At 51.7% G+C, this 27,147-nt stretch overlaps 1 protein-coding gene across 20 annotated transcripts in view; it reads right to left on the bottom strand.

Annotated features, from left to right (window-relative positions):
• Positions 1 to 27,147, bottom strand: part of PTPRF (protein tyrosine phosphatase receptor type F) — a 378,483-nt gene that overhangs the window by 10,880 nt on the left and 340,456 nt on the right. For 10 of the 20 annotated variants that reach the window (XM_032117430.1, XM_032117429.1, XM_032117443.1 and 7 more), the window contains 7 exons: positions 24,727 to 24,881; positions 23,846 to 23,857; positions 21,400 to 21,515; positions 18,576 to 18,608; positions 15,565 to 15,662; positions 7,663 to 7,786; positions 5,537 to 5,712 (listed from right to left, as the gene is read on the bottom strand). In XM_032117430.1, the coding sequence (XP_031973321.1) occupies positions 5,537 to 5,712; positions 7,663 to 7,786; positions 15,565 to 15,662; positions 18,576 to 18,608; positions 21,400 to 21,515; positions 23,846 to 23,857; positions 24,727 to 24,881 (714 nt within the window). The remainder of the gene's footprint in view (positions 1 to 5,536; positions 5,713 to 7,662; positions 7,787 to 15,564; positions 15,663 to 18,575; positions 18,609 to 21,399; positions 21,516 to 23,845; positions 23,858 to 24,726; positions 24,882 to 27,147) is intronic. The other 10 variants (XM_032117436.1, XM_032117439.1, XM_032117440.1 and 7 more) reach the window with 3 other exon arrangements.

Below are 27,147 nucleotides of genomic sequence, written 5' to 3'. Positions count from 1 at the left end.
TTTCACCTGGAGCCATTGGTGGGAAGTGGCAAAGGGGGCCAGGCCACCAGACCGAGCAACAAGAGCAATACCAAATACCAAGACAGTAAGCAGCAATTCCTAGCAGTGATTTGTGCCTGCTGTAGTTCTTCCCTGCCTCCTGTTTGGTGACATGGGCATCTTTGGGGCTTTGCTTGAACCACCCCCTGCCTGAGCTGTACCTGGATGAAGAGAAGGCAGGCAGCTGTGGGTTGATGGGAGAAGAGCTAGTGCAGCAGGGAAGAGGAAATGATGGTTTCTGTGGGCACAGCTCTACTCAAAGGGCAGCTGAGGTGAATGAGATGCAGCTTGTATCCTCACCAGGTCCCTGCTATACCAGCCTGGAGTCCTTGACCCACAGGTGTGGCAGGACAGACCTGAGCCCAGCACAGTAAACAGCAACAGAAGAACAGGCACCACCTTTCTCGTAACATCTGTAGTCCCCAGGGTGCCCCTGCCAGTGTGGCCTTGGGCAGCAAACCACCCTGGTGACAGGTGGGACACAGCCCGTGCCAGGGCTCCAGCCTGGATGCTGTATCCACTCTCTGCACTGCTATAGGCTTGAGTGCATTGAGCATCACCAAGAGACACCAACCTGCCCTTGTGGCAGGTGGCACATCCCTGAAAATCTACGTCTCCCAGGTGTTTCAGAATGGCTCTTGCAAGGCACAGATGCCAACTCAGACACAGACACATCTTGTTCTCCCTCTGCAAGAAGGCACAGACTGGCAAAACTATCCCCTCAGGCCCCTCCTGCAGGCAGCACTGTCCCATCATGAAAACACTGCTGCTCCCTAGAGACCTCCTGCTCTGCAGAATCCTTATCACCCCTTCAACTCTGCAGCCAGAGTGCTTTGAGTTACTGGCCACAGGTCTTGTTGCATCCCACTTGGCAGAGGGCCCTAACACATCCCCAGGGGCCCATCCCTCTGCCCGTTCATCTCCCTGGACATCCCTCCCTGCTCACCTGTTGATGCTCTCCTCCTCTTCACAGCTCAGTGTTTGCAAACTACTCCTCCGGTTTTTTTCTCTGAAGCCCCAAGCTCCCTATTTAATTGGCACCCTGAGCATCCCTGTTTCATCTAGTACCTGGCTCCCCCACCCTGCAGAGCCACAGTGCCTGGCTGACAGGAGGAAGACTTCACTCCCACCCATGTGCACCTCACCGAAAATGGTTTCCCGCCCTAGGAGAGAGGAGTGAATGGAAGATCATCCGTGCTTGTCAAGGAATAGTAAACTTAATTATTAGCAGAATGTGTTTACAGGGGAATGTGTGGGAAGGGAAACAATAAGCTTAATTAGGAATCAATGAAGTTCTGCCTTTTAATAGAAAGCACTTGCAGCAGGGTGGGGCTTGTGAGAGCTAAGAGCCCTCATCCTGCACTCTGGCTCTGGAGTGCAGCAACGTGGAGTCAGAGGGATGCATCTCTCCCTGCTTTTTGGGTTCTGCTCTCAGTAAGTCCTGCCCTGGCAGAAGTGCCTGGAGTAAGGCTGCCTAATGGGGTACTGCAGGTGCCTGTGAAAGCAGAGCAGCTCTGCTGCCTCCTGCCCAGGGTCTCCTGCCACTTGGGCTGCTGTGCTGCCTTGGATTTGTGGCAACATGGCAGGCCCTGCAAAAATCTCAGGATTCCTCTTCCTCACTTGGCACAGAGCATTTGATGCCAACTGGCTGCAGCACCAACAACTTGGAGGCCACAAACAGTATTTCACAGCTAAACCGATCCCATCTTCATGAGTGGGTTGCAGCTGCAGGCTGTCTCCACGAGGCCTGAGTTTGCCCTGTCTGGCTGGGGGATAAGGTGACCCTCTCTAAGGGAGGGGAGAGCAGCACAGCATCCTGCAAATGCTGGGGGCAGCTGCTGCGTCACCCTTGGTTTGGTTTGCAGGGGATGTTTCAGGGGAGCAGCACAGCCTGTGCCTGAGCCTACACCTCAGGGATGGCCGTCCCCTCCTGCCACCCACATGCTGCAGGGTTGTGTACTTGAGCACAAAACAAACTTCAGAGGAATTCCCTGTGTGGGATAATAGCACTGCCTGGGCTGGTAATTGAAAATTATTTATTCATGACCAGATAAGAGTCAGTCACATTTTCTGCCAAATTTACCCATAATGTTTATGCCCCATTTTCAAGCTCTGTAAATTTTATGCTGAAGCCGATGCACTGTGGCACTAAAGCAGATAAGAGATGTTTTCTTCTGGCAGTGCTTGTTTCTCATTAACTTAAGGAGCACAGTAATGTCCTGAACAGCCATTTATTGCAGCTTTGCTGAGTGGCTTCTGTCCCTCCCCTTTGATGCCCTGAGCCCAAGAGCAGCCGGGCACCTCTCTTCAGCTGGAGAGCTGTGCTCTGCTCCCGGCCCTGCTCACAAGCTCCAGATGGCATTGCTGTCAGTGAGAGGGCTGGAGCATGATGTTCTCTTTCCCAGGGCCTTTGAGCACTGGCCTCTTAACGCTCCTTCCTAGGGACATGAAATGCCAGGGGAGATCACACCCCAGGGATGGCAGCTTGGTGCTCTGGGCTGGAACAGAACAAGCCATGGTTCTGCTGTGGGAGACCTCACTCTGCCAGGCTCTTGGGGATAGCCCAGGGCAGGAGAAATCCTGCTTTAATACCTCTCTCCTGGCAACACAGCCCGGCAGGGATGCGCCACGCTTGCAGCTTCAGGAAAGCTAATCTACAATGTGTGTTTCTGAACTGCCACCAAATGATTCTGAAACTGATTGTAAAGCTTTGAAGGCAGCTAAATTGCACAATCCAGCCATTTCTATCCTTTATGTGCTTCTCACTTTGTGAAAACATGAAAAAGGGAGGATGATTTGGACCATCAAGCCAGCTGAAATTGCAGACCATAAAAGCTGATGCTCCTTAAAGATTTTTTTTCCCTCTGCAGCTCAGGAACCCTTTAAAGCAGTGTCACCCCCACAGGGCTGCCAAGCCGCTGCTGGTCCTGGTCAGCTTATCACAGCACTGCGAGGGTGATCTGGGGAGCTCGCCTGGAAAGGCAGCAGAGCCTGCTCTGCACTGGGCAGCTCGCCATGAGGCCCAGCTACCCACCCCAGGCTCTGCAGCTGGAGACACAGTCCTGTGCCTGCACCAAAGCCCCTGGGCAAGGGGACTTTCAAGCAAGGTCACCCTTGGGTAATGGCTTTGATGCCATGTGACTGCCTGGAGCAGTGTTGTCCCACAGCAGCATGAGCATCAGCAGGCACCAATGCTGCAGGGACCCAAGGGTTTACATCAGATGAAGTCTGAAGGCTCTGGAGTGGAATGAACTGCAAAACAGTGACTCATGCTGAAAGTCTGGAGCAATGGGCACTGACTAGCATTAGGATCTTCACTGGTCCCAAAAAGGTGTGCTCCCAAGAGAGCTCTAGCCATCACCAAAAGGGCATGAGGAAAAGCAGAGCAGGAAGGTGGCTAAAAGCCATCTTGCCTTGGAAGATGATGAAAAAGACAACAAAAAACCCCAGAGAAAATAATCTCCTGGAATTCCACATCGCAGCTCCCCACCAGGGCCCTGCTGTGAGGGAATGCCCTGAGACACCTACAGGGTCCAGCAAACACATCCAGGTAAGTCCTTGCTGTGGATCACTACTTCAACTCAGGATTGACCAGGTTTCTCCACTACCTCTCCTGGCAACTTGCCCCTCCCACAGTGCCTGAGAGAACTGCCTACTTCTCATTAGTGCTGGGGATGTGCCAAAGAGGCAGCAGGACATGGGCAGGCAGTGCCAGGGAGCGAATGCGGAGGTCTGGGTCTGGGTCTGGTCAGGTCAGCCTAGAGCCCCTGGGCACCATGCCCAACCAGGCAGGCTGCCTGAGATTCTGTGAAGGCTCTGGTCACCTCCTGCCCATAACAGGGATTCACAGTGTCACCAAAAGCCTGGCCACACGCATTGTGCTTGGGACAGAAACCAATACTGCAGGATGATATGACAGAGCGTGCTGGGGGGAGATAATGCACAGCTCAGCACCACAGGCATCTCAGGCAAAGACAAGTGCCTGTGGGGTCAAAGGAAACCTGTTATCTTCCAGAAACATGCACCTTGGAGTGCCTTGCCATAACTGAGCATCCCAGAAGTTAAGTGAGTCAGGATTCCAGGCACAGATTTATTTGGCAACCCAGAAGGGCTTTTCCTTGTTCTTCAAATATATGCTCCATCACTGAAATGTGAAGGCACAAAAAAGTCCCCATTTAACCCCCAGCCACAGAGAGCAGCTGACCAGAAGCTTCTGATCTTGCTTAGCCTGTGTGCCAAGCCTTGAGTCACAGCGCAGGTCAGAATAATTTCCCTCCCCGTTTGGGCTGTGTGGGTGACAGTGGCCATTGGACAGAAGAGGCAGGGCTCTGCAGCAGGAAGCACAGTACAAAGCTGGGGTTGGATCTCTAGACACAGCTCATCTCCAAGGAATGCTGTTTTTCCCTGAAGGCTGTAGGGCATTTGAAGAGCCGAGGAAACTCAACAACAAGGCCTGTTTTTTGTACATTAGGAAAAGCAGATCTGTTTTTCCACGGTCATTGGTCGTTTCAGCTGCTTCCCCCCAGCCAGGGTGGGCTGGGACATCCCTGTGAGCATTTCAGTGCTAAAGCTTTGAAAAGGAGGGAGAGCATGCAGCAAAAGTTTTAACTAAACCCAAACTTGACAGTTTCTGCTTCTCAAGAATGAGCTTATTGGGCTAAAAATAATCAGTGCTTCACAGCTTGAGTGCACAAGCCCCTTTTGCTGTTGGCATGGCAACACTAAAATATTCTGCAAGTACAAATGCTCACCACTGAAATTTTACTTTTAGGAACAAACTGAATCATGAGAGGCAGAAGCTACGTCCTCCTTGGGCAGGCTTTGCCCAAAGGGTGCATCTGGGCACAGGAGGACTTGGTCACAGCTTACAAACTCCTGCTTCAGGGGCTGAGTTAGAACCTCTGACATGAAAACTGCATCATATGCAGTGAGGGCTCCTGCTCCTCCAGCTCACGCCTTCCCCATGGTCTACAGGCAGCTTTGCATTTATTACATCAGAATATCTAATCCTGGCAGTATAAGCTGATCATTTATACATGTTGTCATTGGACAAAGCACAAATTAGTCTTGTTACTGCAACGAGACCCTGTCAGCCATTCCTCTGTATTGCTTGAAATGCCAAGGCCCTGTCAGGCTGCTGGATGCTGCTGGTACCACCCAGCTGTTGCAGCTTCTCAGCTTCTGGGATGGTCCACACTCCCCATCTCAGAGCTTTTCTTTCCCTCTTTGGTGCGACTGATGTGGGCAGAAAAGGATGGGTGTGCATGCAGACATGCAGGCAAAATAGGGGTAAACCAGCAGGCCAGCAACAGGAGGCTGTGCCACCCTTTTGCCCCACAGGGATATGTTTACAAGGCACTTGCTGCTGGGCTGCCTGTAGCAGTGAGCCACACCACTGGCATTGCCTCTCCCTGGATGTCCTTACACTCTGAAGTGATCCCATTCCTCTTTTCTGCCCCCCAACAGCTCCAGAAAAGAGAGAAAGCACACACTGTACCCTGGACTTCTCCTCCAGCCTGGTCATCATGACTATGGTTGCTGTTCTCTGTTCCCACACCATCCTCCAGAAGTCACTGAGGGTTTCTGGCAGCGGTCCCTGCGTGGCGATGTAGGCGTTCTGCTTCCGGTACCCATCAATGTAATTGGCATTGATGTAATCACTGCCTGGGACCCCTGTGGAGGAGAAAGAGGGCAAGAGTTACTGGGGGCGGCCCACAACCCTGTACCTATTGCTCTGCTGGGCCCCGCAGGCAGGGGAAGAGGCTGGCATGTTCACAAGGCTCTTGACAAGTCTCCTTTATGGGGTGATGCCAGGATCTCTCCCAGGGAGCCTGCAAAGGACAGGGATGGTGCCTGAAAAAAGAGGAACCCTTTGTAACTCCCACATTAATGCAACAAGCAGGCAACACCAAAGCAGAGAGACAGCTGCCACACGCACACAAAGGGAAATTCACAGGCAGGAATATTAAGGAGCTCATTCAGCCCCAAGCAACTGACTGAAATAATTGTCTTAAATTCACCAGCAATTTGTTATGGTCCTACAGCACCTTTTAAAAATGAGGCTCCTTTATTAGCTTGTCTCTGTTAGCAAGGGATGTCAGGCAGGGATGTCCTCCCATCCTTCCTGCAGGGACAATGATCCACAAGGAGCCAGAATCTCCCTCCCACCACCACTGAAACCCTTCAGTGGAAGACCCCCCCTCTGCTGCCTGCTAGCAGAGGCTGCTCCAGCCCCTACTCTGCCTCCACTACTTTAAGGAAAGGAATTTTTCGTAAAGGCCTTTAAAATGCAAACACATAGTTACTAAAATAAATTCGGCAAAGCAGAGGCATGAGGCTGTTTCCAAACCCTGCTCAGCATGGGCTGCCTGGGCTGCAGGGAGAGAAAGCAGCAGGAATCTCACTGTCTCCCCAGGAGAGAGCATCTGTATTTCATTAGAGGAAGGAAATAAAACTGGGGGTCACCCTTCGTCCTTTTGTCCTGGGGAAAATTCTACAGGTCTCAGCAGTCTCCAGCAGACACAAAGTGCCAGCAGCTCTGGGGGAGCGGCAGCAGCTGGAGTGCAGTGCTCGGCTCCCTTGGCATGGGCAGCATGGAGCTGGCAGGGTGCTTCGGGAACAGTTCCCGGGAAGGCACAGACACTACTTACAGCAACTGAGTCAGGCTGGAAAACAGGGATTCCCCCACGTGCTCACCCCACAGCTGTCTGTGAGGGTTTGCCCATGAGCAGACATGCCAGGCCTTCACATAGCTGCTGCTGCTGTTTAACAGGGCTTGCTGTTAGGGACTGTTTGGCCCTCTCTCCTCCTCTTGAAAAGGACGAGTAGAGCATTACCACTAGAAAAGGCTTTTCCATCTCCCAAAAAAGGACGCTAGTGACTGTAGGGCCACCTGTGTGCAAAGCCAGGCCCCAGTTCCTTCCCCAAGGAGGGGTGCATTGAATTAGCTGTATCTTCCTCATCCTCCATCAGTGGGCTCAGATCTGGGTGTGCAGAGCTGGGTGATAGTTTATAAAACAAGGAGAATGGGTGAGCCTGGGCTCCAACTCCTCTGTGTGCAAGAGGACTAGAAACATGTATTAGCCCCAACTCCAGGGATGTGTTCTTGGAGCCATTGGGGTCAGTGCTAAGGATACCAGGGCCTGAGGCTCCCATGGAGCACAGGGATGTGTGGAGTCTGATATCCCAGGGGAAGAAGCACCCCTCATCCTGTGTCACCCTGGACACCTAGTTGGGACCATATACTGACAAGTCCCAGAGAAAGATACTGGCCCTACAATAGTGTTGGGACAGAGGGTGGCAGTGGCACTAACAGTGCCATGTTTCACCATGTACTGAGGAAGGCAGCTGAAGTCACACAGGGAGGACAGTGGGAAAGGAGGCTGCTGGGACAGACATCTTTGCTGCCAGCAGTACCAAGAGGCAACCATACAGAGCACACTACTCTGAGGACACTGGGAAAGCTCTATGGTGCCCTTTCTCTTCTGGCCAGCCAGAACACACATTTGATCATGCTGATGCTTGGTATTTGTCCCTGCTCAGCTTAGAACACAGAAAAAGATGGTCCCCTTGCTACAGTCAGGTTCAGCTCCTTGATGGGGTGCCCACTCCAGTTACTCTTACCATCGATGGAAGTCAGGATGACACGTGAGTGGTCATAGGCTATCACATTTGCATAGCGGTTTTTCGGTTTATTCACTTCCAGGTTGGAGTTCTCCCAGGTGAACTGCTGCCCGGGATCAATGGACTGTAGAGAGAAAGAGAAGGAAGGAGTTGTTAGCAGTCACAGCACAGTGAGATGCTGCAGCACATGGGGGTTTCAGTCAGGAAATCTGCATTGAACTGCACACCTCTCCCCAGGCCAGACACAGCTTCCATGGGTGTCCACAGCAGCAGTGTCAAGCCAGACCACACTGAAAACCAGTTTCTAGTGGCACATGCATCCCATGATCTGCAGGCAAAGCAGCCCCTCACTGGGGCAGTGTGCTGCAGGTGAGTCCTCATCTCCTCTGATGCGTGCTCATCCTTTCCTCTGGAGCTACCATCAGCAGAAATTTGGTCCTCTGCCAGCATTCCAGAGAGACCTGACTGCACAGATCTTGACCTAGCGGTTTTATTAGCTGTTGAACTGAAGTTTCTTGAAATATAGCAAGCCCTGGGTGTCTTGTGCCCCAGAAGCTTTCAGTATTAGTGTCCTGCAAGACAGCCTATGAGCTTTTGCCAGGGAATAGTCATGAAAATTAATAGGTTACTATCCACTGCTCCAGCTACTTATGCAATGTAAACATCTCTCGTTTGAGTTAATAGAGTGACAAGACACTATAAACCTGGAGAACAGATGTGGTTATAAATCTTGGCCTGCACACTGTGCAACTGCCTGGAAAGCACACAACCCACTCCCACCTGGCCTTGCACACCCAGTGCTTCTTCCACAAGCCGTGTGCTGGTGCACCCAGTCCATGGCTGCTCCATGACCGGGCAGCCTCTTCCAAAGCCTTCTCTATCTTCTCAGTCCATGCACAAAGCAAGGCAAACAAGGACCATCCCCAAAGCACCCATCTGAGATGGGATGGTCTTGTCCAAGAGACAGGCGAGGCACACAGTTAAGACACCTGCCTCATGCAGGGACTTGCTCTGCACATGCAGCCCTGGACAAGCAGCTACAGCAGCAATCAGTCATCCCATTAACCCCTTCCCCCCAAAATTAACACCACCATCAAAGCCTTCTTAAAATCTTGCTCCAGCTCAGGGTCTCTGAAACTTTGCTGGCCCACAGACAAAACCACTAGACAAACAGGCCAAGGGAAGCATGGCATGCTGTGCTCCCTGCAGGCATCTGCTTTCATCGCTTGGCAGAGCTGTGTCAGAAGGTTTCTCAGGCAGTGAAATGCCTGTCTGTCAGCTCTGGATCAGCTGTGAGCAAAAGGCTGAGGTGGGAAGCACAGCTCTCTGACTGGGCTGACATAAACAGCCCTCATGGTCCCTCTGCTCACCCTGTCACCAGCTGTGCACAAGGTGACACCCATCGATGTCCCCTCTGCTCCTGTGCTGTGGAGCAGGCACTTCCCAAGAAGCCAGCAGTAGGTGTGCGCACTGGCTTGAGTATGGAGCACAGGCACTGCCTGCATTGCTGCACTGGCCCTGAGGGCTTTGCAGCACACGAAGAGCACGGGCCACTGCTGTGCCAGGTGGCAGCTGTCTCTCCCCAGGTGTGGCCCAGGCTGCCTGCAGGTAAAGGGGCCAGTGCTGACGAAAATGCACAGGAGGATGTGACATCACAGTGATGCTAATAGGTAGTTTGGGAAATGTAGAATGTAAATAGACATTTCCTACAGAAAACCTGTAATTTTCTATTATCAGTGTAATAAGCAGGCAGCCACTGTGCTCAGAGGCGCTGCAGCCAGGATGGTGGGAGTGAAGGCTGCAAGCACCACTTGTGGCTGCAAACCCACTGGCCTGGCTGCCACAGGCCCTGCACACTCCTCTGCCCAGGCACGGAGACATCCCAGCACAGCTCACGGCTCTCTGGGGCACTTCATTTCCTTCAGGCACCTGTATTTTGCTTTCAAGATAGGCTGCTCAGGGGAACAGCTCTTTGGATGCTCCCCACTCTCAAGTTGTGTGGCAGGGAAGACTGATGCCCATCAATGGTGGGCATGAACTGCACAAGGGGAATGCAGAAATTATCCAAGGCATGAAAAATAAGAGGAATATAATAGGAAAGGACTTTATGGTCTGGAGTAGAGGTAAGTAAGAGGGGTTTTGACACAAGTCTCGTCAATACGGAGCACACTGAAGGAGAAGCACAAATAGACAAACTAAGGAGGAAAATATGGACCCATCAATGCCTAAACATAATTAACACCTGTTTTTCAAAAAGGTGACCTTAGTCTGCACTGACAGCCCATGCAGAGACTTGACTAGCTCTACTTGACTAGGTGGTGGAGCCGAGAGTGGCTCTGAAGGTATCAGTGAGCATCTTCTTGTTGTGAAGAAGCAACCCAAGAAAGCACCAGCCATACTTGCACTCTGTGAACACTCTCAACGGGCACAGGTGGGTGCTGGAGCAAGTCCTCCCTCAACAGCAGAGGCAAGCAGAGCTCAGTGCAGTTGTTCATGCTCAATCTACGCTGCAAATCACTTCCAAAAGGCTGCAGGGCTGCCTGAGCTGTGGGGTGCGGAATGCTTTGCACAGCAAGTCTGTCTCCTGCCACAGCAGAGCAAAGGGTTATTTCCTGGGGGAGGACAAGGCTGCCAAGAGCCCCTAGAAGAGGAGGAGCACCAAGGTGTTGCCATTAGGGTTAATAGCTTTGATGTGCAATGAAGATGTGCAGAAATGGTCTAATCATCATCAACCTCTTAAGAGGGCAAACAGGTGAGAAAGTCAGAACTAATACAGCACCTGAGTGCAAAGAGGCTCTAATTAAATACTCCTGCAAATTAGTGACTCATTTAGAAGTAAAATGATTTAATTTAAACTCTGGTGATGAATTAATGTACACCTGTTCCCCCCTTTAAGGCAAACAAATGAGTAAATAAATGGGAGGATGATGGGCTGCTTGGAGAGAGTTGGAGCCCTTACATGAAGTAGTGGTTGGCAAGCCTTGTCCCATCTCCATACAATGCTCTGCAGCCCCGGAGTGCAGTAGCAGTGCCTTGTCTCCCTGCACCTTGCTCCACAACTGCCCTGGCACTAGGAGTCTGCTCCTGTTCCTTTCTGGGGCTCATGGGAATCACTGCTTCATCCCAAAACTTGATCAGAGTAACACTTCCAACTCATTCTTCCTAGAAAGCAGAAGGGCTGGGAAATTGGAAGGAAATGAGCCACGAGCAAACTTAAAAGCACCATGACATTTACTTTTGCTTTGCTTTAAAGTGACAGGGAGATGCTGTAAGACAGCAAGTGCAAATTAAGAAAAAGCCCAATTAGTAAAACTCCTCCTTACCAGCATGGAAATGCAAGCAACAATTTCACCAAAGCAGTTCAGGGATCCCTGCTGCTACTGCCATAAAGACAGAGTCAGACCATTGAAAAGGGATTGGAAAAAGGCTCTTTCCTCAACAGACTCTAGAGCACTCCACAAATGCCTTGAAAACATCCCTGAGTGCCACTTTGACTCTCAGATAGAGTCTGCCTTGGGCTTGCTGCTCCCCTTCCTTAGTGCAGTTCCAAAATCCCTCTGCATGCTGAGCCCCTGCTCCTGCCTCTACTTCTTGCAGGTGTGGAAAGCCTGGGCAGGCAGTGCCCTGGGGCAGCACAGCAGCTCAGGGGGCTGCACAAGGGCACGGGGACAGGAAGATGCTCAGGCAGTGAGTGTTTCCTGTCCTCCTGTGAAATCAACCACATTAGCACGAGCATTGACCACTGTCAATCTGCGCTGTGCCTCAAATGAGGACATAATGTGCTTCTGAATCAATTGCTGGCAGCACTTCAGCCTTATTATTCTTATTACCGGAACGTGAGTGCCGTGTGCCTGCCAGGCAGCTTCCCAATAAGCCCATTAAACCCACGGCAAGTGGCTCCTGGGGTGCTACCTGGGCCCAAGACCTCCTGGGCTCACTGGCCCCCAGGGACCCAAGCACCTCTCCCGCTGCCTAAGCTGCCTTACCAGGGCTGCAGGCACAGGAGATGCAGTGTCCTCAGTGGCTTTATGGGAAATGCAAGTGAACACAGGGTTTGGGCAGACCACCAGTGCTTCTCTCCACAGAAAACTGTGAAGAAAGGTCTGCAGCCTCCCTACCACACCAGGAAACAGGAGCACAGTCAAATCTCATACACAGCCTAAAGTTTACCAAGAACTAACATGCCAGGCAGTTCCACACTGCAAGGCTCTCATCACCACCAGGTGCTCCGCTCCTGGGGGCCATACGCATGCTGGATGGGCAGGACATGAGGGATAATAGCCACAAGTTGCAGTTTGGAGAGGAATAAGGAAAAAATCTTCCCCTGGGAAGGTGATGCAGGATCTAGCAGCACTACAAGAGAGCAGGAACCAGTGCTGGTTGGAGCCAGCCTGTCCTGTGTTTGCTAACAGCACCAAAGGGGACAGCAATGCTCAGCTTGCTGGATTCCACAGCGAGAGTGTGAGATGTGGTGCTGTGTGCCGACCAGCTTGTCCCAGGGCAGGTACCATGGGCAGGAGCCTGCCCCGGGAGCACAGGCTGCAGCATGGGAAGGTGCCCACAGGAGGAGCTCCAACACAGCAACAGCGCCTGCCACCATCTGCACATCCACAGTCAAGGGGCTCAGCCTCCCTTCTACTTATTTAATTCCATTAATCCCACACTGTAAATTCCTTGTAGCTTTCACTGTACACTAAAAATGAAATACTTTCCCGGTGCAGCCAGGCCAGAAACAGCTGCTAGATCCTCGTGTCCTGCTCCCCAGTTTGCTGCCTGCCTGTAGAGTGTGGTGGGGCTGTGCTCTGCCCCATGCCAGAGCAGATGGCAGCAGTGAACTGTGCCTGCATGTGGTTCAGCTCCCAGCACCTGCATTTCCTCCAGGAGGTACAGGTGGGATGGCTCCCAGGTGCCAGGGGCAAGGGCTAAACCCACAGCTCATGAAACCGCTCTCACTGCAGCCAGCCCATAGCTTGCTGTGCTGGCTTTGTCACATGGGCTGCATGGCCACACAGGCTGGCAAACTGATGTGAGCAATACTATTTGTCCTCTGACCTGTGGGAATGGAGGTCAGATGGCTGTGAGGAATCTCTGCCTTCCTGTCCCCTTCCCAGGCATGTGGGGAGGTGCTGACAGGTCTTGTTTTGTGTCACCTGTGTCTATGTTACCCTGCTATTGCTTGCACAGCCAAGGCAAGCGCCAGACTGATGGCTCTAGGCCAGCTGGCCTCAGTGGTTAAAAGTGCTGTTAAATATTTGCTCTCTGCCTGTGGTGCCACTGCTCCTGGAATGTGAGCCATCTATAAACAGCCCTGCACCCCACAGAGACGTTAGGCTGACAGGCTGGTCTGCAAAAACACTTAAAATGCAACTATTCCAAAGCACAATCAAACAGCAAATGGGCCTTGGGGGTTCACCTGCCATGCCTTCCTCCCTTGTGTCTCCCTGCTCAGCTGTGCTATGCCCAGTCTGGCAGCACTATCGTGCCATGGGGAACAGGGTCAGGGCCTTCACCTCTTAAAGTGCTGGGTCACCACTCAGCTCAGCATAAGGTCTGGGGCTCACAGAGTCCCAGGGCGAGCACTGGGACTGTATCAATGCTTACTGCAAATGCACAGCATGTGCAAAGGTGTGGTTCCTGTCTCTTGGGCTACCACAGGGGCTGCACAGCCTGCTCCCCTCCCACCTCTGCTATTTCCACATCCACTCTGCAGATTTCCTTAGTCAGCAGCTCACACCATGCCGATCCTGCCCTGCAGCACTCCTATCAAAGGGAGCTGTTGCCCTGCCAAACCCACACATACAGGGCCCAGGATGAGAGCGGCCCCACTGCCGCAGCAATTCTGCACGGGCAGCTGCTGTTCTCTGCAACCTCAGTCCAGGATTCTTCTCACTGGCATTTCAAATGGGAAATGATTGTATTGATCCTCACATGCCAACAAGGTGCAACCCCTTCTGCTTTTGGGTCCATCCTAATGTCAAACACTGTACGAGCCTGTCATGTTCAGCAATTTCCAGATGATGAGGAGTCAAACGCAGCAGAATCCAGGGGAAAAAAATTATGTGCAACAATCAGCTACTTAATAGCTGCTTCAACATGAGAAGTACAACTGATTGGTGCTCTCAACCAGCCATGATATTCTAAAGAAAGAGAAATGAGAAGAGAGAGGCTCATGAAAGCAGCTAAGAGAATTTACTTAATGCTCATTTTTTTCCAAAGCAGTTCCTACAGCTCAGTGTTATGCTGCAGGCTCTATTGAGCACAGGCTTAGTGTCAGGATGGGAGTGCAGAGATTGGATCCTGCTGAATCCCCACTGTGCAGCAGAGCCACAGCCTGCCTGTAGCAGAGTGGACAGCCCTGCTTAACATTTCAGTTGGACTGGTAGCAAAAAGCCCAAGGCAGACAGATATGATTGCACACTTTGGCTCCACTGGCAGGACATACATGAACACACAGGTAACTTGCAAGGGAAGCACATTATTCCTTTCAACATTTCCCAAGTCGCAGTGTAATGCTGTAGCTCATCTCTCTGATTCAGACACTGAATGCAGAGGGATGCCAAAGCCCTCCACTTGGCATCCCAAAGCAACAAACAGCTCTGTGCCTTCCTCAGACACACACAGCACACCCTTTTAACTAGCTGGAATTTGTCCCTTACCTTCTCAACATAGAGATCTACTTTCCCTTTCCTGGCATATATAATCCTACCTCGTGGGCAAATGCTCTGATCTCATCTCATAAATCAGTGTAGGTATGGTGCAGGAAGGTGTGGCCACAGGCACAGGCAGATAACAATTCAAACAAAAGTGGTAACACATGCAAAGAACACTTCCCAAATTTATTCCCTCTTTAATACTAGTGGGGGGTTTATTTATAAGTCCCCTGCAGCTCTAGAGGGCTCTGCACATAAGCACAGCAAAACATCATCCTGCCATTGCTGCTCTCATGGCTGCAGAGGAACTTTTCTCAATTTTAAACAGCAGTAACCTAATCACACAGCCTGAAGAATGCCAAAAAAGGTGAGGCAGCCCTCAGGTAGGTCAGCGCCTTCCGCTCCACATGTGCACCCCCTTGGCAAGTTGTTCTCAGGGGAGGACAGGGCTGGAGGGGGTTGGGCTGGGAGAGGTGCAGTGCAGGGTGGAGGGGTTCATGAAACACCCAGCACATGTCTGTGTGTGCAAGCAAAGGCAGCATCAGTGGTGTACGCAGACAGCATCTACCCAGGGGCTCCACCAGAGATGCAGATAAGGGTGAGAGCACGATCCAGAAGTGCAGGCAAGTTTGCAGCTCATGACTGCAGGTCACAGGCAGAGAGAGCTCTGTGCAGGGAGGGGAGCTTGGACTACTCCAGGGCAGTGGAACAGCACTGATGCTGAATGGCACAGGCTAATGCCAGCACAGTCCAGGGGGAGATTAGATGGGGAAAGCAGGAATGAAAACTCAAAAAGGCATGTTTGTTGGCATCAGAGGATGGCATGGAAAGCAAAGCTTTGAACAAAGATGGAACTGAATGGGCACAGGATACTGCAGACCGAAATACCTCAGCCAACCTGGATGGAGTGCAGCCTTCAAAGAGCAGAACAAAGTAATCAGAGACAGTCCAGGTGGGCAGACACGAGCTCCCATTCATTCCTAAGACCATAACCATGGTGGCAGCATGGCGGGCTGCTGGACATTCTGCTGCAAGGCCTGCTCCCTGTACCAGCCATGCTTCAACTGCTCAAGGCGAGTTCCCACCGCTCTGGGGCTGGCAGGGAGAGCTGGCAGGCTCCCAGGCCTGGTGTGGGGCCTGCCCAGGTGGTGCTGCTGCAGGGGAGGCACAGCTCAGCTCTCCCCAGGCCCTCTCTGCTGGGGTCCTGGCCAGCATTACCCTGCCCTGCTGCCCGTCCCGCTCTCAGGCTCACCTCGTACTCCTGGGAGAACTTCAGCCCATCGTTGGCCTTGAGCCGGTCGATGTTGTCGGAGAGGTCGCTCACAGGGATGGGGGGGTGGTCACGCATGCCTGCAAGCGAGACAAGGAGGGAGGAGGGAAAGGAGAATGGTTACGGCTCTGCATGGCCAAGGAAGGCTCAGCAAGAGCATGTGCACAGCAAACCCAAGAGGTGGGTGCAAGGCGGACACGTGTGAGAATGTGAAGCGCCGGGCGGGATGGATGGGAAGCCGACGAGCTCACACGGCATGCGGCACACACTCCCGGGGCACGCGGGGCGGCGAACAGAACACAAAGGTGATGTGCAGAATGTGCATGACCGGGTGAGCATGCTCGGACAGTACAGCCACCGGGCACACAGAGCAGGCCACGCAGCGGGCAGGGGCTCGGCCAGCCCCTGGCAGGAACAGGCCAAGGATACGCTGTCACTGTGCTTCCTGGGCTCCCGCATGGGCTGAAGTTGAACACACTGATCCTCTGGTGCTCTCACTGCCAAGGGCTGAGGCTGATCCTCTTGCTTACCCCTAACAATGGCATCAGCCACAAAGAAACTCTGCAGACCTGCAGTGAAACCTCTGCAGTGCATGTGCACAGCTTTTTGCGTAGGCAGATGCTGTCCCAGTCCCCAGGGCGTTAGAGAAAGAGGAGAAGGGCCCCACGGAAGAATGGCTGATCCCCTGGTAGGACAGTGCACAACGTCGTGACAGCTGACGAGCAGCTCTGCCCACAGCTGCATAACTCTTCAGTAATGCTCCAGAGGCAGAGCCCGCTCCAGGGCCCAAAATTCAGCTCCTCTAGGCTGGCTTGTGCAAGGCACCATGTGTAGCGATGTGCCCTCCAGCAGCTTCTGGGAGGCTGCTGCGAGTTGGGATGCAGCTCAAGCCATGGCAGAAGTCTTACCCTGGCTAAAGCAGGGTTGCAACATTATGGCTCATCCTGGGCACAGCTGAAGCCCTGCTCAGGAGAAAGGCCCAAAGGAGGGGATCCCACAGGGGACAGGTACTGTGGGGGTGTGCATATGGGATTGGGAAGACCCCCTCCTGGGACCCTGGGATTCAGAGCTTGACTATCACAGCCGCCTTCTCTGATGCTGAGATGTTGAACTGGCAGGAATGTGATTGTGAAACATCTCATCCAAATCCCAAGGCTCGTGACTCCAGTGGCAGCTCTGTGGGTTTCCCAGAAACCCCACATGGGTAATGATGATTATTAATAGGCTGAAGCTGTTGACTCACACCCAGGGAGACAGGCTGGCGCACAGCCAGAAGCTTCTCAATAGCTCGGGAGGCTGAACACTGCCACAGATGGCAGCGATGGGCCACTGAGGTGATGGAGCAGTCCCCAGGCTGGGTACACACATTTTACACAGTGGTGACAAGTCACAAGGTGATAACATGGAAATGTTACACCTCAGACCTCTGCACAAAACGTCTGACATCACTGCACACAGGCAAGACCCAATCCAACATACACTTGTCCTGCCATCGCTTGGTAATGCAGAACTATCCACAGATGGCCTGAGAACACATGGACAGGTGGAGAAGGAAATATCCCTATTCTGCCTTATGCTGAGGTCCTCCTGCAAATGGTCCTCTGTTTGCCACTTCACCCATCAGGATCCCTGAGATGGCTGAGCAGGCCCTCAAAGGGACAAAGATGATGCTGATTTCGGCACAATTTCCTCACTTGTGCCAGAACTCTGAGGCTGTAGCTCAGGAGCAATCTTTGCAGAGCTGTCACTGATGAGCAACTGAATGATGAGAACAGTGTGGGGCCAAGGCAGAAGTGTGGGGCTGGAAGAAGAGAGAGACTGGAACACAGCGACAGTATGTGCTTCTTCCATGGTTATGTACTAAGTAAAGCAGAGCTGTGGACCACAGCAGAGCTGCAGACCCTTATCTCTGCTGAGAAATACAAGGTGGTCTCTCCAAACTTGTGTTTTGCCAGCCAGAGAAGTGCTGCAGCAACAAAAGAGTTGCAAGAGTAGGCGGGGAAAAAGAGGTCGTTGGAATCTCATTATGGTGAACCTAGAGAAACAGCCGCTGACAGTGCAGGGCAAGACAGAGATTTGTATACACTGCCAGGACTTCCACAAGCTCTTCCAATTGCTCTGGCAAGAGGACAGTGAACTCACCACCAGGCTAGAAGAGCTCAGAGGTCTCACAACGCCTGCAGGGACACACACTGCAAAGCCCTTGGCTCTGCTCCCAGGGGAAGTATTTATCCTACATACTTCTCCCATTCCTGTGTGCATACGCAGATGTCTTGAACACCCCAGAGCAAGGCAGTCACGCCTTTATGGTTGTTTGAGGATGAACCTGAAGCTCAGAAGACAAGTGGTAAGGGGGCACTTTTATCTTCAAGTTGGTACTGCTCCATCCAAGCTGCTAGCGCAGTAAGTGCCTCCTTTGTGCCTGGGATTCTGGTACCAACACTGCCAAGCAGACCAACTGCAGACAGCCTAGAGACCATAATGTGTTCTGCCTAAGTCTATGACAGAGGTGACCCAGCTTAGGGAAACCAGCTTTCCTGAGGTAGGAAGAGAGTGTGTTCAACCACTGAAGAGCACCCTTCAATTTGTCCATTTGGGGTTTTTAGCTGCTCACTCCCTCCAGAATGGCCAAGGTTATCAGTCCCCACGCAGGGCCACCAGCAGGCCTGGCACCATGGCAGAGCTTGGCATACCACTCTGAGGAGGTAGGAGGCCTGAGGACAGGTGAGGGGCTGCTGCAGAAGCCTCCTGGCAGCCCATCACTCAGGACCTTCCCTTCTGCACTGTGCTGTGGTGAGCTGCTGTAGTGCCGTGCGAGCAGTACTGAGCCTGGCCCCACACATCATGTCAGAAAGTGAAATCACTGCCATTTTACAGTCTGCTGTGAGTGAAGGTGATCTTCATGACATTGAAACAAAAAATACAGAGACGAGAGAGAAAGGGAAAGAAAAAGCAAAAGGTGTCAAAAGATAAAAACAGGAGTTAAAACTAACTTGAGATATTCGGGCAACAGGGGACACTGGCACCTGCAAAGAAAAGAAACGGGGCAAGAACAGAAATCCCATTAGCCTTTAGTCATCATCGCAGAGGTTCAGAGATGGAAAGACAACGAGATGAAGATGAAAAGGGAAGCATCATATGCCACAGCACTGGGAGCTTCCCTCCTGCACAGGACCGATTGCCTGGCCCTGGGGGCTGCTCTGCAACTGGCTGTTACACAGCAGGCTGTTGGCTCTGGCCAGTGCCATCCGCTGACACTGGCAAACACGTGGAGCTGGAGCTACTTGCAAGGGAGGGAGTTCACAGGCCTTCATGTGACACCGAGAGCTGCGTTTCTCACTGCACACCACTGGCCACAGCCCCATGCCCCAGGGAAGCCTGCAAGGGCCAGTGGATGGCAGGTACAGTGGGCATCTGTGCTGCTCGGTGGCCAGGGGAACTGCACGCAGCCCCAGCCACCTCTGCTCAGTGTCCCTGAGCCTCCAGCTCGCTCACAGCTCATCAGCAACACAACTCAGTCCCACTTCATGGTACTGGGACACTGCCGGGTCCTGTATCCTCTCAGTGACTTGGTACAGCAGTACGTTAGTACAGGGAGGCCAACAGGGGGGAATAACCCTTGTCTGAAGTAAAAACCACAAAAATGAGAAAGCTTAATATTTAATAACAGTAGACCAATTAATTATGCATTAAACAAGTTTTCCCTGCTCAGCAAGCTGCAGCAGGGAGACCAACTACCAGGGCTGGTGGCCAGCACCTCTTGTCAATGCATCCTCACAGCACTGCCTCGACCTCCGTCAGGTGATGGGGTAACAGCTTGGGCCCACTGGGCTTGGTGGATTTCATGCACCTCATTAACGAGGACAAGCTCGTCAGGAGCTGGAACAGTCACTTCAAGCTGCACAACACCCGCTTCCGCCCCTCAGAGACTCACATGGGATGCAGTGGGGAAAAGGGGAGGAGGACACAGTGCTGTCTTTTGGTAGGGGAGCATTCTCTAGCAGTATCCCAGGGTCCAGTTGCTGTCTCAAGTGAACTGGGAACTTTGGCTTGGTTTTGTCTCTCCAGAAAGCCCTGCAAGCTTACCAAATGAGCAGCATCTTTGGCTTATCCTTACTCACGGACAGGAAAAGAAAATTTCCTGGCCCCCTGTCTCTCTGATGGCAGCTCTTGAACCTTGCTACAGGTCTAGCAAGGAACATCCTTGTTCCAAACACCCTGACTTCTCTGAAGATGGGAGCAGACACAAGCCCAACTTGTCACAATTCTCCACGCAATGCAAACCACAAGCATGCAGCAAAGATGGCTTTTGTGCCCGCATGGAGACATGTCACAGAGGCCTGTCCCCATGCACAGCTGTCCTGGAGCAGCCCTGTTTAACACTGTGCTCCTCCTCAAGAAGCTGCATGCTGCTGCTGACTGCGTGTGACCCCTCCCTAGTGCTGCTCCTGGTGACCTGCCTGTCGAGATGTTCTTCCTCTGGCACACGTGCCTCCCTTGCTCCCCACACCATTTTCCTCCCACACTGTGATACCATCCTGTGCTGTGGCCAATTAACGTACCAGCCTGCTGCTGCTGCTGCCCACGTGTGAGATCTGCCACTGGTCCTGCCTGGAAGACGCACTAACTACGGACCCCTGACAGCTGCCCTGGCACAGAAAAGGATGTGCTAGTGTAGTTCACCCCAGGTGTGAGCCAAACTGCTGTGAATGGCAACAGGAAAGGCTGTTCTTGCCCCGCCCCCCGCCAGACACAGCAGTTTTACATCAGGAAATGGCCCCTTCAAAACTCTCCTGTTAGATGAAAGCTCTTACATGAATGAGCAGCAGGAGGAAAAGGAAAGTAGGTTACAGACCAGGAGGAGCTGCAAGTTAGAAGAGAACTGTATGTGCCTCATTTGCTGCTGAACTGCTCCCTCCATCACAAAAGCCCAAGTGCTCCCCCAGTTCGTCTAGGACTCGGACTCTGAAAGGCTCTGAACGAGTCAGGGCGAGCCTGTCTCTGATCACTACAATGACAGGTACTGTGCTTTCGGTGCCATCAGAGGCATGCAGACACAAAGCAGCAGCACAAGACCTTTCTGCAGTGTGAAGTACAGTTGCCTCCATGAGCTGGCAAAGCTACAGCCTGAGGCATCCCAGGCCAGTGAAAGCAGCATGCAGAGAATGGCTTTTACTGAACTATCATCCTCTGCACTGACACCACCATGACCAGTAGAGTCCTTCAGTGGGCCACAACACTGGCTGGAGAGCACTATAGTCTGCAGGTAGCTCTTCTCTTGACCCTTAGCTGAGCAGAGCAGGAGAGTCAGCACACCAAAGATCCAAGAATGAAGCTGCTGGGACATCCTCAGCAGTGTAAGAGCTCTGTATACCTCCTGACTGCCCCAAATGCAGCCCATGTGGCCAACACTGCACCAGTTGTGCTCAGCACTGAAGCCCAGCCCGGGTGAAGCCAGTGCAGCACCCAGGAGCATCCCAGGTGTGGACACTCCCAACCGTGTGGAGGCTCCTCCCAGCTCAGGACAACTGCAATGAGCTTCACACCATGTCTGACACACACCACACAACAGGCCAGCCCCATCCAGGTTCCCCAGCCTCTTGGGCCTGCAGTGACAGGGCCAGGGAGAAGGATTTGCAACCCAGAGAGCAGACACCTGGACATCCTCGGTCTAAAGCCCACTCTGTGTCACTGTGACTGAGAAGGTGTGGATCTCCTGGAGGGTGGGAAGGCTGCAACTCGACCTCTGGCATGGGGACATACATGGAGAAGGGGAACTGGAGGAGGCAGGATTCAAGAGGATGAGCTGCTCCTTACCTGGAGTCTGGTAGTTGAGCCGCCTCATCTCAACTGGGTCAGACGAGTGGGCCAAGAGTGAGTCCTTCAGGCCAATGGAGTGTTCATCCTTGGAAGAGGGGGAATGTGCCCTTTTCCTGTGGACAGAGAGGGCAGAGACAAGCAGGTGAGTTCTGGCAGACTGGCATGAATCACCCTGGGAAGGAGTCTGGGTCCCTGTGTCCCAGATACCCAGGTCCACCCCAGGCTCCCTGGGGCTCTGGGTAAGTCACATCGTCTTCTGTGCCACCAATTTCCCATCTGTGAAACAGGAAAGATTATATGTAAGAGATGTCAGATGTTTGATTAGTGAGGCAGTTTTGAAATGTGGTATTCTGCATAGTATTTATTAGAGAAAATGCAGATAGATGCAAGATGCTGTTTCATCTTACTGTCTCTAGGAACTATTTCCTGTAGTGGAAGGATATAATAAAATTTTTTTTCAAGTATTAGAAATATTTAAATATAGAATGCTGTAATATAATAGTGTAAAGGCTCTTCAGGGTGTGTTTTATTGGGCCATTAATACATGTCTTGAATGGTTGAAGGCACCCAAGGCGTGTATTAATGGAACAATAAAATACAATGTTGTCTCTTCATGCTATATTTATGCCTAAAGCGATGCCACCACCTCAGGCTCTTGCTGGAATTCACAGGCAAAGCAGGGACAGATCCAATCAAAAAGTGGACAAGTGAATATTAGGGAAAATCTAATACTGCAAGAAGAGTTTCTAGTGAATCTCTAGGTCCCACTTCTAGCTCTAGATTACAAATATGGTGGATACACCCAAGGGGTGGAGAAGGGTGTTGGGCAGGAGCAGCACAGCAGTTCTCTCTTCTGAGCCTGTGCTGACCTTGGCACATGGCCAATGCCCTGAGCATGCGGGAACACACAGAGACTTTGTCTTTTGGCTACAGCCCCCAAATGGATTCTGGCTGAACCCCTCTGCTGGCCTGATGTTTCCTGGAAGAGAGGGAGCTGCAGCACTGCTGCTCTACATGAGTGCTAGCACATTTACCAGCCTGCAAATGGCAACAGTCAGTCTCTGCTTTGGACCTCCTTGTGAAGCACCGGGAAGCACACTGAAGGGCTGCCAGGTTCTGCACTAAGGCCACTGCATCCCTGGATGGTGGTGACCCTGAGCCATGTGTGATTGCAAATGCTCTCACAGGCACAGGGAACTTTCACTTCCATCAGAGACTGGGCATGCTGGGCTGCCACTAATGAGAAGCATTTAGAGAAAATTTAGTGCCTAAATCATGAGCGAAACCTGCGTGTGTTCCTTGTGTGGCCCAGCCTGTGAGCAAGCTCCACCTGCAGCCCGAGGCTGCCGCAAACACCGGAGTTGTTCAATGGGGAGAACCAGTTTGAGAGTCTTACACTACTCTGAGGCATCTCAACATCTCAGAAGCCTTCCAGCTGCCTGGACCAAGACAAAAGAGCTGAAGGACTGAGAGTATTGATAGAAAAAAGCAGAACACACAGCAAACAAATAAAGCTCCTATCAGGAGCACAGCAGGATGTGCAATGTGCTACGGGTGTACCAGTCCCTGAGCCCTCAAGCAAAGTGGGACAGCTTTTCTGGGGAATGGGCACAGCACATAATAAAATTTTGTCTCTGTCTCATTAGCCCAGTCAGGGCAACTGCTAAACCATCCTCCAGATCCCAAGCTATCCACTGCTGCTCAGCTTCAATTCATTCCCATTGTAGACATGCCATTGTGAATATGACACACAGATACCTTTGGGAGAAAATGCCTCCACAGAGAGGCCAGACAGACAAAACCACAGCATCACTCTGAGCACACAGGTGGTGCTAGAAGAGGATATGCTGCTCCTCCTTAGGCTAGGATGCAGCAGGGACATGTATGTCAGGTCTGTGCACTGCAGGCCAGTGCTGCCTGGTGCTCCACCCCCACGACTCTGGGACAAAGCAAAGCTAAGGCAAGGTGGCAATACCTTCCATGGGGCCCTGGTACAGAAATCCCCTCTGATGCCATTTTCTCTCATTAAAGACCAACAAACATGTTTCTTACAGTTGCCCAGTATTCCCTCAAAGCTTCCTCATTAGAGACTGCAAGAATCCACCTGCATTCTTGAGGGAACAGCTCTCAGTCTGAAGTGACTGAGAAACCAAAGGAACCCCTATAACTGCCGTTATTATTGTGGTTTTTTTGATTTTTAATTTAATTGCAAAAGCAACCTGGGAAGTCTTTATGTTGGAACTTCTCCCTGAGAGCTGTGAGAGGCTGACAACTGCTAGGAGGCTGATACCTTTGAGGAAACAAAGTCTTTATAAACTCCTAGGGCTGGCATGCTCCACACTCCCAAAAACAAAGATGCCCCTTAGTAGCTTCAGGCTTGATTTTTAAAAAGGGAAATAGACTTGAAATTTTAGCAAAACAAAAAGATAAAATGGATTCATACCTTTCTTGCTTACTAGATCCAGGGAAAAGCAGGAACAGAAGAAAGGAGATGATCACTCACACAGAAAACGCATTGACTGCACATGCACAGCAGAACTCCATTTAATCACACAACGAAGGCAGCTCCCTTCCCCAGCTAGAGAAATATATGTAAATAGAGAGCCCAGGAGGAGCAGAACCTCAGAGCTGAGCTGACAGAGGATGACCTACTGTAATTGAACAGGCTACATGAACACATGCAAATGCAACCTGTGCTCCTCCGGAGGACTAACAATCATCTCACGCTACACTTACAACTGGAGCAGGTCTGCTCTGCGAGGCAAAAGGAGGTGTCTGCTCCCACAGGGAGCACAGCGTGTTGGTGGTTCTGATCCAGTAGTCAGGACTGAGAGGCCCCAAGAAGAAAGCTCCACTCTGATTTCAGCCTGTCACATCCATGCCCTGTTCTCACAACCAAGGTCATGTTCCTCAGTCAAAATTCGCAGGAGCAGGGGCAGCTGCCACAGACCAAGCAGGCAATTTCTATAGAGAACCAGTACTAGAGAAGTTCCCAAGGCTGCCAATCCAAGTTGTGTGACCAGAGAGCAGTCAGACTGGCTTTAGGGACAAAGCTGCTCTCCTCTGTCCCACTGCTCACCTGCTTCCAGAATCCACAGCAGCTGTGTCCTGGGGCTGATATTAACTACCTTCTGCATACCCAGCCCTTCTGCTCTCTTACACAGCAGCCTTCTGCTGTGCCAGGTAGAAACCTTCCTCCTCCCCATGACCACCAAGGACTGTCTGTCAGAGCACCCCATATCTGAAGGTTACAAGGAAGGTCTTGAAGGCGCCAGTGCCTCTAGTGCTCATGCCATAACTGCCACATCCCAGCTTAGATCTCACCTTTTGAAGAGAAGTATGGCAATGACAATGATGATGATTAATATCACAGCCAGGACGGGTCCCATCACCCACAGCATCTCTGGTTCATCCTGCTGCTTTGCTGAAGCCACTTCCATCACGATCTCATCTGAGTAGGGGCTGGCTGCATATCTCTTCTGAACAGCACAGGCAGGAGAGGGAGAGAAAAGCAAGCATCCATTATGCTAAAGCAACAGCTACATCCCTGAAATGCTGAGGTTTCCCCTCGCTTCTGGCTAGCAGAGAGTGGTCATGCCTCTCAAACCCCAGCAACACATCATGAGAGAACTCCCTCCCTTGGCATCGGCGGAGGTCATGCTGTGGCAACAGTTTCTGCCTGGTGTGAAACATTCTAGGTGCCAGCAACTTTGCTGGTGTGAAACACTTCCAGTGCCAGCGACTTCATGGCTGACAAACCTGACCTGGAGGTGCCAAACTGGAGCAGCCCAGCTAAGAGCCACTCGCCAGCCCTGGATCCTCTTGGAGCCAAATCACCACCTTTTGAATCCCAACCAATTGCACAATGGGGCTGGCTGATGATTCCTAAGTGGTTTACAATACCTGCTGTGCTGATACCAACACATCTCTTCAGGATAGAGTTATATTAGGAAAACCCCTGCTGGGTGAGGCAGGCTTTCTTAAAGGAATGAAATGACAGGAACATTTTCTACCTGATGTCTCTGATAAACAGACCTTAGAAAGAGGCTCGTTCTTACAGGTTCCTTTTCTTTCTGCAATCTACCAGCCCAGTGATTTATAACCTGAAGGGACAGCTTTCTAGCCCCACCAGCTAGACAGAATCAGCAGAGACCCAAACCCTTCCTGCAGAAGAATGACACTGCACCTTGTGCTCTGCTGCTGTTGCTAAGGCTTATGGAGCTATGTTGCACCTTCACAGCTCAGTGTTGCTGGGTCAGAAGGGTTAAATGCTGCAAAAACAAATCCTTTCCCACTATTAGAGAGGGCCAGAGCTGTATCAGTTCCGTGCCTGTGGCTTTTGAGCAGCACCTGCTGCCATGCATTAAGAAGTCAGAAAGCTCTGCTCCTGCCATAGAAGTTTCGGTCACAGAAGAGGTGCCTGTGGATCTATAAATCTCTTGCTTTAAGGTTGGCGTTTAAACATGCACTTCATGTCTTCACATATGTGAGGAGAAGAAAGGGAAAAATCAAGCCTGCTGGTGTCACACAAACACGTATCTTGATCTACTCTCACAAGTGCCCTTGATCCCAGCCAGGCTGGTTTCAAGCATGTATGGAGTACAGAAAATGCTCTTATCTGGGACATCCTTCTTGCAACACGCACTAGTTCAGCATCCTAGTTGCTCTCCTCCGATTTATCAGCAGAGGTGCCACTGTCTGGGATAGAAGCATGGGGGGTGGTTGCTACTTTGTGAAACCTTTCAGGCCTACAAGACTATCTTTCAATAACTGAAATAGCTACCAGCTCCTGGTTTAATTCTGTTCCTAGAAGTCTGCACAGGACCACTGCAACCCATCAGCCTGTTCCTATACCCTGTCTCCAGTTCAAACAACAGGGCAGGGAGTCAGCTACAGCTTGAGCATGGCACAGACAAGAAAGCTTGAGACTCCCCTTTCTGTGGGCAAGTGGCTACTCTGAGAAAAGCAAAAAGGCTTTGCCTGCGACTCCCCAGGAAGGTCAAGGTGCATTGGTGGTGGGGGAGGGAAGGAGCACATGCTGATGTGTGCAGCATGGAAATGTGTGACCTTCTCCAAAGCTTTGAGCAAGGGGCAAAGATTCTTATTTTTTCAGACACACTTTGGAGGAGTCGCCTTGCAAGGGAAGTCAGATGTAGAAGAGATCAGAAGGACTGTTATCTCAGTGGCATTTCCAAAGGCGGACTGCGAGGTGCAGGTGCCCCTGCTCCCAGAGACAGTGTTTCAACCACATTCCCTCTGCCTTTGAAGAAGAGCAATGTTCTGCTCTCTTGCTGACACTAGAGACACAGAAAGCAATTTCAGAGGAGCTGGGTGGCGGAGACAGTGCACAGCCTTGGGCAGAATGCCTCATGCTCCAAATGAAAGTAGATGCGATGCAGCAGGGGATGCAGGAAGGTGGCCTGTAGGAGCAGGGTATATAGGAGGTTTGTAGGAGCATTGCTGCTGGCTGGTGGCTTACTAGAGGGCTGTGGCAGGTCTATGCTAGTGAGGAGATGATGATTATAGTTGGGATCAACTAGTTACAGTCACCTCTCTTAAAAGGGATTGTCAGGATAGTGCATCTCAAGGCCTCTGCATTACCTTGTTCTTAATCTGTGACTCTCCTTCCCTCACTGGTGTGCAGTGCCATAAGAACACGTGAGCTGGATGAGTAATGAAGAACTCGACCAGCCCTAATGAGCCACTACAAGCAAATGAGGCTGAGGAAGGAAGCCACAGCTTGGA

Source organism: Corvus moneduloides, chromosome 9, assembly GCF_009650955.1.
Source record: "Corvus moneduloides isolate bCorMon1 chromosome 9, bCorMon1.pri, whole genome shotgun sequence".
In the NCBI taxonomy this organism is placed as follows: domain Eukaryota; kingdom Metazoa; phylum Chordata; class Aves; order Passeriformes; family Corvidae; genus Corvus; species Corvus moneduloides.
This window is presented reverse-complemented; position numbering and strand designations above follow the sequence as displayed.